At 38.8% G+C, this 13,206-nt stretch overlaps 1 protein-coding gene across 1 annotated transcript in view; it reads left to right on the top strand.

The window, feature by feature from the left end:
* Positions 1–227: 227 nt before the first annotated feature.
* LOC309824152 (FRAS1-related extracellular matrix protein 1-like) overlaps positions 228–13,206 on the top strand; it is a gene marked incomplete at both ends in the record, with an annotated part of 40,328 nt that continues 27,349 nt past the window's right edge. The window contains 4 exons of the mRNA XM_082656896.1: positions 228–467; positions 5,294–5,388; positions 8,096–8,397; positions 9,773–9,969. Coding sequence (XP_082513022.1) covers positions 228–467; positions 5,294–5,388; positions 8,096–8,397; positions 9,773–9,969 — 834 coding nt within the window. The remainder of the gene's footprint in view (positions 468–5,293; positions 5,389–8,095; positions 8,398–9,772; positions 9,970–13,206) is intronic.

Raw genomic sequence — 13,206 nt, 5'->3', positions numbered from 1 at the left:
GTTGTCAGGAGTGATCAGCGAGTTTTATTAAAAGCTCTGGGACTGCCTGAAAGACCTCCTTGTCTGAGTTTGAAATGAAAGGGACGTGTTAAGATCTTGGGGCACATTGTCGGGACCCCTTGCCCTGCCCCTTGGACTATGAGCTGACACCCCTGGAGAAGGCACAGAAGCCCTCCTTTGTTGAAGGGATTTCACTGGTGGATGGAAACGAGTTGGCCCCTGTCGGCATGAGCTCTCTACGCTGGGGTAGGCTCGGTGCCCTGCTGCTGTTGCTCAGGCTGCTCTCAGGCTGGGCCAGCCTCACCCTCATCCGTGTTAACCGAGGGGTCAGGGTGATGAAGGGCAGCTCCGCCTTCCTGTCTCAGGATGACCTGAAGTTCGCCATCCCCAAAGAGAAAGATGCCTGCAAAGTGGAGGTTGTGATGAATGAACCAATAACCCAGAGGGTTGGGAAACTCACTCCACAGGTAGGTCATATCTGAGATTTGCTATTTAATAGTGTGTATGAATGAGAGTGTGTGATAATGTTGGGGGTGGGGGGGAGAGAGAGAGAGAGAGAGAGAGAGAGAGAGAGCGAGAGAGAGAGAGAGAGAGAGAGAGAGAGAGAGAGAGAGATCAAGCTCTTCCTTCAAGCTACCAGAGGTGAGTGTTGTAAGGTGTTCAAATCTGAAACGGTGGAGTTGCAGTTAGCGGGCATAATACTGCACTGTTTTTTCTATGCAAGGTGAAACCTGTTAAAAAAAGTTTTTTTGACGTATAATGACATATAACATTAGTTTCAGGTATACGAGGTAATGATTTGAGATTGGTCAAACCTGTTTTTTGAATGTTCTTGGGTGACTGTGGATTACAGCCTTGAAACCAACAGGAGTTACTCCTATTTATGTCAACCCCTCTGGAGGAAGGATGGTTCGAACAGATATGGATGGATGCATTTTTAAAATTAGTAATGTACCAAATTGACAAGTCTTTCCAATTTATCCTCTCTTATTGACGAAATCTTGTGTAAATATTCCTTATAAAACAGCTAATCAGCCAGGAAAAGGCATAATGGTAAGGGAATCACATCTTATTTTAGGTACATGGCCACTCTATGAGAATCTTAGGGGAGAGAGAGAAAAAAACAGAGCGAGGGGGAGAGAGAGAGAGAGAGAGAGAGAAGTAAACGAGAGGGAGAGAGAATGAAAACGGGTTGGAGTGGGCAGTCTCCTGTGTGGTGTGATATCGTCAGTCTTCATGGGACTATTCCTGCCCCCAAATTATCTCACCCATGGCCAGAGTGCCTTTGGATAAGATATCAGGGTTTCAGGACATCTTTAGCACGCATTTGTGACTGCAGAATAGCAAAAGTTAAACACGAAGACATTTTAATCTATTACCATCCCTTGAACGTTCCCTTGAGTAAGGGATGAGATCTGGAAATGATATATGAAGACACTTCATTTTAAATATTCATTGTTCTTCAAAAATGTCTTCATAAAAATTTTTTTTCCCTTTAATCACTACCATGGAGACCTTGTCATTTAAGGGTGTTAGGTGCTCAATCCTTTTGTAGGGTGGAGTTACCCTCTAATTCATTGGGTTTAGGAAAGTCTGTATTATCATACATTTGCTTAAAGAGCTTATCTTTATACACAATAGAAAATTGCTTCTGGTCTTATTACTTGTTTCTACTGTGGTTTAACTTTCTTCTCAAGGCAAACAGTTTTCAGAATATTCAATGCTGGGTATGGCTGCTGCTCCTAGCAAAATACAGCATTTCTGTTTGCTGAACTGTGAGCATTAATGTTCTTCCTCTTCCTCTCTATTTGGCTAAAAAACTATTCTATCGGCTTATTCAAAAGTGGTATTAGATGTCGTAAAGATGAACTAAAGAGACTGAGATAGATGCTAGCTCAAGTTGACATCTCTGGACATTTCCTTTACTTCCATTACAGTTATAGTCTGATTCTGAAACACATCAGAATGCTATGGCAGGCTCTCACTTTGGAAGTATGGCTCATGTGACTGTGACTAAATGTCTCCCTCCGGTTTCCTGTGAGTTTTTCTTTTGTCAGTCAATGAGCTTCAGATGGGCATCTAAAAAATGTTAGTATGTGCTCATGGACCCAGGTCACCCTGGTTTTCCCATTTGTGTGGTAAGTGCAACATCTCCCCACTTTCACCCAACATAACTTATGCTGGAAAGTGTGATTGGCACCTATAAGTTAGGGATAAAGGAGACGCCTGGGATAGCTCATGTCTGGAGCCCCAATGCACTAAATGCGATGAGTAGGTGACACGAATAGGCTCAGCAGCAGGCCGTGGAGCCCTAACTACAGGCACGGGGGTCAAAAGCAAATCCTTGGAGTTTTGGGGAGCAGCAAAATAGGACCCGAATCCTAGATGTCTGGGATCCCTGATAGAGCAGAGACCCAGGGCTATATGGAAAAAGGTGGATGCCTCATAAAGACTGATGAACTGATAATTTGGTAACCCTTCCAATCAATATATCAAAAAAATGTGTGCAACATTTATTTAGAAGTAAGGCTGAATATATTTTGTGAGATAAGAAGAGAGGAAAGATTCCTCGTTGTAGCGCACTGGGGTAATCTATGGTCCAGCTGTATTAAGCTCTGGCCCCAAGCATGCAAAACCAAAGGCCTATTATTCACCAGATTCTCCCTCCTTAGAAAGCATTTTGGGGAGGATCTCCTGTTACTTAAACCAGCCTCTGGGGATATCCTCTCCCCATCCCAAATAGCCTATGACTTCTCAAGTGCTTCATATAGCACTTTCTATGAGAGTAATGAAAAATATCATCATTTTCAGTGATATTTTAATAGTCTTCACTATGTGGCTAGCTCTGAGGCACTGGAGAGCAAAAAGGGATCCACGTGACTAGAACTAGGTAAAACATTTATTTGGTCACAAGGATCAAGTGTTGTGATAGATCTCTAAGTTGTCTCATTTTCAAACTTTCGCTGATTTTCTGGCAAAAATCCATTACTAGAAAGACAATGTGGAACAGAAACAACGTATCTGTCTGATTTAGGGAAGTCTGCATTGCAAGGCAAAGGGGCAGGGCTCCAAACATCCCCAAAGGGTCCTCTAATGTGCTGATTGAAAGATAATGTTTAGTGTATGTCTATCCAGAGGTACATCTGACATCTCAAACAGATTTATATCATCTAAAGTAAATATGTGATATATAGCTGCTAACAGTTATTCTGTGGAAAGGAGTCCATTAAAATGTGGAGTTTCGTTGCCTTTTGGTCAAATATGAGAACTGTGTACTATCATGAAATCTGTATGTCCGGAAAACTTTGTTTCTCAAACCACTTGGTGATCCTATTTTTTCATTATGATAATTTCAACACAAACAAAACCCCTAAGTGAAAACTGCTTTTTTGCAATATGTAGCTGTACTAAATTCAGGTTGATGCAGTTCTCCCCAGGGATTGATTTCTTATGGAGTTTTTGAAATTAAACGCAGCCAAGCATAGCCAAGCCAATTATGCACACACAGACACACACACACACACACATCCTAAACATTACTCTTTAATAGAGCTTACTAGTAAGTTGAAAGCAGGCTTATTTGGGCCCATTCCTAGCGAGATGACTGTATTAACAACACCCTGCTGTGTAATGAACCGTTTCATGTGAGTTGTACAGAAAATGTTTTGTTTAACATCTGTTCAATCAGTGTTTTCATTCCATTACTGAAGTTTGTCAGTAATGAAGTTTGTAGGACCAACAGGTTCATTTTCCTATTGGTTATTTGGAAAGGGATTTCACTTGGTGCACACGAGTACCTTCTGTCTCGATAACCTTCTCGAGATAGTCAATTAGAGAAGGTTGATGGCAATATGTTTTCCTCATGTTTTAGGACAAGACTTACCCACTCACAGTACTTCTCACCCCTGACCCAAAGCAAGAAATTTCCTGGGTGGAAAAGCACCCCCGTTTAGCACTGAGCTCGCTCTTTTGAATAGGAAATGCAGAAGTAGAAAATATCTCTAGTTTGAACGAGTTTGCTGTCATTAAAGTGAGTAATGAGTTAGGAATGTGTGACAATTTAATTATAAATTGTAATTGAAAAGCAATTGAAGTGGAAAAAAACAAAGCTAGACAGTAATTAGAAAAGGATTTAGCTCTCCTTTGTTTTAGTTAGTAAATTTATGGAATTATGGTTGTCGCCTTTTATAAAAGGAAAACATATTATGAAACATAAAACAGATGTTTCTTTTAATAAAGCAGATTGTCTCTTTGTTACAGTGACTATCTGTCAATGATATGGGAAAGGTCTTTCCTTTATCTCCTTCCTTGTTGTCAATTAAAAAGAGGAACCAAAGATGTCTGTAGGAAACGATCATTTGTATTAGTGAGAAAGTCTTCTCAGGGAGGATTATGTTGTTTGTAAATGTTTGAGGCTGTAACAAGGTACAGGCTAAATAGCATGAACTCAACAGTGATGATATGTGAATACCTCGAGGGTATTTCTTAGAACTCTACCAAGTCAGATCGGGCAGAATGAGGGTCATGGTGTGAATGGAAGAGAAAACTCTTCTTTTAAAAACTATGACTCCCAGAATATAACAATTAGCAATCCTTAGTAGTTCTGAGTGAGGTGATACAGTTAATTATAATTTTGTTTGAATAGAGAAAATTGCCTTGACATTGTTATTTGTCTCATCAGTCATTTCTGCTATTACATAACTAATAAAAGCAGGCTTTTGCAAGTAAATGAGAAACATCTGTGGGTCGTGTTTGGCTCTGATCGACCACAATAGTGTCTGTAGTAAGTGGCTTCATTTTTAAATATACTATTTGGAAAAGAAAGCAATAAAAGGAGAAGAAAAAAATACAGAGCTAATACAGCGTGTTTGTATGTGGGGTAATGCATGCCTGTTTCTACATACACAGAGGTAGACCTCTCTGACTCAGTTGCTATGGTGTTGGTAAATAACATTTTGAAAGATGGAACCATATTTTAAATGTACTATACACTGGAAAAAGATAGTTATTTAGAGATAATCACTGCTTAATTTATCTGCCTGATCTGCTTGGATTTTCATAATTTAGATATTCTCAAAGCAAAACACAGCTATATAAGCAGGATGGTCATAGGCATGGGGGTGGGTACAGGTGGTGATGGTTAAAACACACACACACACACACACACACACACACACACACACACACAATGCTAAGAGACCATAATTTCTTCAGGCAGTACTTTACTGCTGGAAAAATTTAAAAATGTACCAGTTTTCTCACAGATATGTATCCATTTCTTCATGTGAACTAGGTCTTTGACTGCCATTTCCTTCCCAATGAAGTAAAGTATACTCACAACGGTTGCCCAATTCTTGATGAAGACACAGTGAAGCTTAGACTTTACAGGTAAGCAGCATAGAAGCATTGTTCATTCCTTAGCAGATAACCACTCTGTGTACTTCTTTTTCTTTGGATAGGTATTATTATGATGGGAGTTACTAGATTTCAAACAAGTAATTCGCAGTAGGAACTGGAGACCTGAGTGGGTGAGGCAAGAATTGTAGCAACCTTTCAGTTACTTTTATTTATATCATCTTCCTTGGGGCATTTCTGTGGCAAATTATTAGCCCTCTCCTGTTTCTCTTTAGAGTTCTTGTATGGGTATCTCTGGTCATTCAATTCCCCACTTATGATAAAAAATGGAGATTACAAACTACAAATTTTTAATGAGAATTAGGAGGAAAATATATTCCAAAAGTGAATGAAATTCTTCTTTTTGATTATCAACTGCTTATTTATTAGAAGTGCAATATCTTCTATTTTTCAACATGTTATATTTTAAAAAGGTTCAAAAAATCAATTATAGAGTTGGACAAAGTGACCATATGACCCAGCAATTCTACTCCTAAATATACATAAGAGAAATAAAAGATATATTTACACAAAAATTTATACACAAATGTTCACTGCAGCATGTCTCATAAATGACAAAAAGTTGAAACAATCTAACTGATGCATGTGTAGACATGATGTGGTATATCCATACAATGGAATATTATTCAGCCATAAAAAGGAATGAAGTACTGATACATGCTACAACATGGATGAACCTTGAAAACATTACGCTAATTGAAAGAAGTTTGACACAAAAGGTCACATATTGTGTAATTTCATTTATATGATATGCCTAGAAAAGGCAAATCCATAAAGACAAAGTGGATTAGTGGTTGCCAGCTGTTGAGGAAGGGGTGAATGGGGAGTGAATGCTCATGGGTGTGGATTTTTATGGTTGGGGGGGGTCGTAAAAATGTTCTGGAATTAGGGAGCATGACGGTTGCATAACCTTATGAATATTACTAGAAACCACTGAATTATAAACTTTAAAAAGGTAAATTTTAGGGTCTGTGTATTATATCTAAATAAAAAGTTAATTTAAAATTACATAGCACAGGGAGATCAGCTTGGTGCTTTGTGACCACCTAGAGGGGTGGGGTAGGGAGGGTGGGAGGGAGACTCAAGAGGGAGGGGATATGGGGATATATGTAAACGTATAGCTGATTCACTTTGTTATACAGCAGAAACTAACACACCATTGTAAAGCAATTATACTCTAATAAAGATGTTAAAAAAAATATAAGCTCATGGTTATGGTATTGCTCACTTTATAGAAGCAACTGAGAATTCAGTGTAGGTGGAGTAGGCCTTATATAGATTTTACTTGGTTTTTGTTGCTTTTAAGAGTATTTAAGAGTAAAATACGGCAGCATGAATTTCCCTTAAGTACTAGACTAATATGAGTCTAGAGTTTTGTAGCACAGTGAATCATCCTATAAACACTTATGATCATCTGCTATAGGTTAGGCCCATGCTAGACATAGGAAACAAAAACATGAGGAGACATAGACTGGTTCTCATGGTCTCATGCAAAAGATGGGTCGCTAACTGTGATTCAGAATGACAAGCGCCGAAAGAGAGGGGTGAACCGAATGCTGTGCTCAGGAAATGCGATGGCACCAAAGGGTTCCTTAGGAAGCTATGCAATCAGCATACAAGGCTGTTTGAGTTTCCTAAGACTTTAAAGTTAAAAAACAAATTAGCTTCAAAGAGCTTGCTGGGAAGGGCTGGAAAAGCTAATGAATTCTAGCTGTTCCTATTTCTTTCTTCCTTGAGTTTCTGAGGGATGGGGAGGGTAGAGGAGCACACATGAAGGGCAGAGTTAGAGGACCTGTCAAGTTCCCTGGTCTTGAGGATTTAAAATAGAATATTCAGAGGAGTTGGAGGCAGAAAACCAGGGAGCATGTTTATTACCCTCTTACCTCGTCTCTATCCCTTTTGGCAAGCTACTTGACCTCCTTGTGCCTGTTTCCTTATCTGTAAAATGGGATTAACCACACTTATGTTAGATTCCTGTGAAGACTGAATGATATACTCTTCATGAAGAGTTTAGTATCTGCCCGGGCCATCGTGAAAGCACGTCAGTTAGGAGCTGCATTATTGATACACACCCATCACCCATTAATTTTCTCCCTTCAGTAAAGAGTGACAACCCCTATCTGCTGGTCTCTGTAAATATCCAGAAAACAGAGTCACTAAGGGAATGAAGGGAATGGAGGTAACAATCACGGAATACCCTTTATATGCCAAGCGCTGAGCAGAGCACCCCAACTAGACTGTAGATGACTATTCATGTAGTGGCATTTCTGAAGAGCAAAAGGGCCTTGGTGCTTCAGAAACCCCTCACCCCCTCACTCCTGAATTAAAAGTCAATCCATAAATTATACATGCTGGATACTCTTAAGTTGCACACATGCTAGAGAAGGGACTCTGAGCTCATAGCAGTCTTTAAATACCAGTATCGATGATGGATTTGAGAGAAGGTGTTAAAAGAAGGGTCATTGGAAAGGGAAGAAACAGGAAAAGGAGTTGTCACCAAGGTAAGGAGAAGAAGGGAAAAGAAGAGAGAGGTTGAGAGTAGAGCGTAAAATAAAATCCACACTCTACGTGACACACTGATTGTGTGAAAGCCAATCTTTAAGCTTCCAGCCAAGTTAGTACACAATATCAGAAGTACATGGGCACCAATAATATTGCCTTTGCTCTGTTCTGTCCACAGATTGACTGAGACAGACACCTTCACGGAAACCTTTATCCTGCGGGTCTATCTCCTGGAACCAGACTGTAACATCATCCGTATGAGTGACAATGTACTGGAGGTGTCTGAATTCTATGGCCTGTCCCGAGCCATTGATAAAAACCTGCTCAGATTTGATTATGAGAGGACGACTAGTCTGGAGTGTACAGTCAGGCTGGACCCTGTGGGAACTCGGCTGCCAGCCCATGGCCAGCTGGTTGTGGTGGAGCCCTGGCCGGAAGAACCTCGTGGAGATCAACCACACAGTTTTTTCCCTGAGTCTCGTATGATATGTTTTAATACTTATCTGGATGTTACTAAAGCTGACAGATCTGTAAATGGTCATCTTCTACCATGACAAAGATTTTTACTTAATATAATTTGTAGCTGGTTGAAAAATGTAAGTTAGTGGTTAAGAGTGTAGACTTCGGAATTGGAAAAACCCGGGCTTGAAAACTGCCTCTGCTATTTATTCCCTGTGTGCTTTTAGGCGAATTATTTAACCTGTCTAAGTCTCTGTAAAATGGACAAGGATAGTGGCTGTTCCATAGGATTGTATAAAGATGGGAGTGAATGAGATCACACAGACACAAAAGTGCTTAACACAGTGTCTGGCTCATAGCAAGTGCTCGGTAACTGTCAGCTGTTATTATTAATAGTAGGTAGCAATGGCAGTGGTAGCAAAAGTAGCTGGTGAATTTACTAAGTATTACTAGACTTGGAGCAGGTTTGAGGTAGAGCTGGTGGGCAGCAGCCATGGTTTAAATCAGGAAGAGTTAATGGATAACGTTCTTTCTGTTATTCATTTAATTATCACATTTCGGGTACCTCCTAGATGCATAATAGTGTTTCAAGCACTGTGGGAAGACCAAAAAATATAAGGGAAAATCATAATCACAGTAATACCTTGAATTTGGACAGAAATTTATAGCTGAAAACATGCACAATAAGTCATCTCATTTGGTCTTCACAGCCTTCACAGGGTAGGAAGTAGGATACCCATTTTGTACATCAGGGAAATGTGCAAAAGGCCACTAGACAAATAAGTGGCCTGTGAGTATCATATACTGTGCAGGAGTGAAAAAGGCAGTTGGACAGAGACAAAAGACTATGTGTTGGAGAGATGACTGTGGTTTTCAGTGGGAGACAGCAGGTTGGCTCAGGTGGTCAATGAATATTTGAAGAAAGGTTTAGAAAAAAGATTAAGTCGATCTGAAAAGGTTTTCAGGATTTGAGTGTGTGACAAGCACTAAGGGGAGTGAATTTCAGTGAGTAGAATATTCTAGCAGAGATGGCATGATGGTACCATGGAAGTGGATGCTGTAAAGGAAGACCAGAGCAGGACAGTGGAAGGCCTACAGTGAGCCTGTTAGTCAAAGATGGTCCAGCACCAGAAAATGCATTTTATATATTTTTTCTCTTGGTCACTTTTGGTGGTTAAGAACCTGATTGGATAATTGGTCAACTGTTCTTTTCAGTAAAGGCAATGACAGGTTTTCAAGAAAATGACAACCTACTCAGTGAATGATTGGAGGGTACATGTGAGTAGTCTTTGGGCAGTGAGAGGGAATGAGTACCCATGGGAGGGAGGATGGGTTTTTAAATTTTACAATCATTAATGTACAAGTGACTCTCTTAATTCACTGCTGTACATTCTAGAACTGGGAACAGAACTGAAGTGTCCTGGTGGCAGATGTCCCCTGGGACTGAAGAAAATAGGAAGTCTCAAAGTGAGCTGTGAGGAGTTCTTGCTGTCGGGGCTTCGATATCAACATCTGAGTCCCCCTTCTCCGCACATTGATTACATCTCCATCCGACTGGACCTCACAGATAGCAGGAGTAAAATCATATACAAGGTAGAGTCTGTGGGGTTATGTGTCTGTGTCCCCAGCTGATCCACAGCAAGAAAGCCAGTTCCACGGGGGCGCTCGTGCTGGTTCCTGTATGGTGGTGGGTAGAACAGCTCAGCGAACTGCAGACTTGTTCTGCCAGTACGTGCTTGAAACAGTAGCTTTTGTATATAATATCAGTACATAGTTTCCCTTCTCTGGCTCTCTTGTAGCTCTATCATCACTGAAGCAGCTTAGAAAGGACCTGGGTCAGGTTACATGCTAACTTTCTTCTCCCGTTCCCTTCAGTATTCCTCAGATTCCCGTTTCTGCGCTTGTAACTCCTACTCTTTGATGCTTCATTTACTCCTTTATTAGAACCTCCTTTCATCTGTTAGAGGAAATCAGAGGGTCCACCCACCCACTCTGCAAGGCCACAGGAATCTGGGAGAGAGGGGGAGCTCAGTCCTACTTTTATGGCTGTAGCAGATGATATCATTTTCACTCTTTCAGACTTTGAGTTGGAGGACTGGGTTGTCAAGGAGACAGCCCCCCAAGGACTTCCTGCATCTTCCAATCTCTTTTACATTCTCCTGCCCTTTCTTTCCTTTGATCTCTTCCCATGGAAACGATGACAGAAAGTGAAATCAGCCTATATAAGAGATTTGACATGCTATTCTCTTAATTCATGTATGCTGTAACTTGTTTATTTGGGAAGCTGGGGTGACTGTGTACCTGCTGAAACAGCTCAGATTTTGTGCTGATTTAAGGTGATCTGAGATGCCATTTGTGGAAGACCTCCGTCTTTCACAGGCTGACTTCTCACTAGGATTTCTCCTAACAGACCCAGTCAAATATTGAACATTATTACCACAGGAATTAATAAAACACGGAATGATAAGGAAATGAGTAAACAGGATTATAGAATTTTATAATTGAGATTTGGAAAAACCCTGAGGTAGTCTGGTCAAACTGATCAGGTGAATCACTTGGGGAGCTTTGAAAGAATAGATTTGAGTCTAACATTAACAGTTAAGAGCATGACTTTGGGCCCAGGTTGCCTGGGTTCAAATGTTAACTAGCTGTGTGACTTTGTACTTTATGCCTCATTTTAAAAATCTCAAAACGGGCATAGTCGTACTTACTTCTTATTGAGAGGATTAAATGAGATAATGCTTACAAAGCACTTGGCACAAAGTTGGACACGTAATAACCTCTCTACATATTTTGCTAGTGAAAAAACTGATCATCAGCCAGGTTTGGAAGTAATTGGCTTAGCCCAAGCCCCTTGTTTTATAGTGGTAGCCAGAGAAATCGTGAACCTCGCGAACCTTGACTCTACATGCCTGGCTGAGTCAAGACTAAACCCTACGTCTCTTAACGACTAGTATGTGTCTTCTGTTCGTTTTGACGTCAAACTCCTTTCCCTTTTAATGCTTTTTTGTATCTGTAAAAAAAAATTAGAGCCATTTTTCCTCCTAATTGATTTTTCTTCTTTTTCCTCTGTATATTGATAAAGGGTTTTATGTTTTCAGATCAGTTTTGTTAGGAGTTTCCCCTTTAAAATAACCTTCCTGTATTATTTAGAATTAACCTATTCCATAGTCAATTTGGCATGTCACAAACAGATATAAAAGTAATATGCTCAACAGCAGAGGATTTTTTTTTTTAAAAGCACAGAAAGAAAAATAAGAAAACAAAACTAGGGGTATTTCCACCATTTTTATATATATACACCCTTACACACACATACACAAACACACATACAGAGTGAGTGGGGAGGCATGCACACCAGAGTTAGTTTATGGAACTGAATTTATACTGTATTTGAAGTTTTGTATCTTGCTATTTTTTAATTTTTATGCTGGTATAGTCCTTCCTCATCAAGTGACTAAATGACTGTTCACCCGTAATTTCTTATAGATTTAAAAACATTTTCCTGTTTATATTTGCCTTTTTATTCTGCCTGAAATGAATTTTATCATGTTTTGAAACACAGAACAGTTTTTTCCAAGTAGCCAAAATTTTCAACACTGTTGAATAATGGACATGTTTTTAGATGAGTCTTCTATTGTATAGAAAGATATTATGTGTCTATTTCAAGGCTAGCTCTTTTGTTCCTTAGATTTGCCTACCTATTCTTGTGCCAGTACCATATTATTCTAAATATAAAAGGTCTATAATAGACTTTAACATTTTACAGGCAAGTCCTTCCTCATAGCCATGAGTCCTTCCTCTTCAAAATTTTCTTATTCATTCTCACCTATTCTTAGTTCTAGGCAAGTAATTAAATATTTATGTTAGTTTTTTAAAAAAGCCCCTAAATATTTTTTATCAGGATTGGATTAAAACTATAAATTATTTTGGGAAGAATTAGAATATTGGAACATTTCCATATTGAGTTGTCTCATCCAGACAAAAGTTATCTAACTTCATCGAGGCAAATGATATTTTATATGTTTCTGTAAAGTTTGTAGTTTTCTTCATGTCAGTTGTGCACACTTAAGTCCAGTCCTAGACAATTTGTTTTTGTAAAATTATTATGACTAGTCTTCTTTTCCTCCACTGTTTCTTCTCATTGGTTACCGATGATAGATAGGAGAGCTATTTCTTAGACTAATCTTCTTTTGTCTGGCTTCATTCTTGAATTCAATTATTCTAAAAATTTTTCAATTCTTTGGGCATTTAAAGACCATAATTACATCTTTCACTAATGATGATAATTTTTTCCTTTCTTTTTCAATAATTATTCCTCTTTTTTCTACTCTTTTCTCCACTGGTTTGGCCAGAATAGTATTAAATATAGTGATGCTTATAAGAATCTTTGTCTTGTACATTTTATCACTGTCAACTGCCCACACTGTCCTTTTTAATGTTTCTTGCCTTGAATTCATTTCTCTTTGAAATTCTTATGGTTACAACTGCAAACTTTACATGATAAGTTAGGATCATCCTTTTACTTTTAATCTTTGTATATAATTTTAAGTGCCTCTCTGGTAAGGTAGATATAATTGGATATTTAAATTTCAGAATATTTGTCTTGAACAAGAGAATATAGGCTATATTTCTATAATAATGGATATCTGTGGGTTTTTTTCTATCATCTTGTTTTCTGCTTTCTTGCTAGTTAAAAGCAATTATCTTGCACTCTAGTTTATATTTTCTTAGCCTTTATCTTTACTTATTTGAAAAATCTTTATCCCACTTTAAAATTAAAAAAATTCTTTAACCTATATTTTTAACATTTAAAGTAAAAAATGAAGT

This window comes from Grampus griseus (genome assembly GCF_964374135.1).
Source record: "Grampus griseus genome assembly, chromosome: 6".
In the NCBI taxonomy this organism is placed as follows: Eukaryota; Metazoa; Chordata; class Mammalia; order Artiodactyla; family Delphinidae; genus Grampus; species Grampus griseus.
The sequence above is the reverse complement of the archived record's forward strand: the minus strand, read 5'-3'. Positions and strand labels throughout refer to the sequence as shown.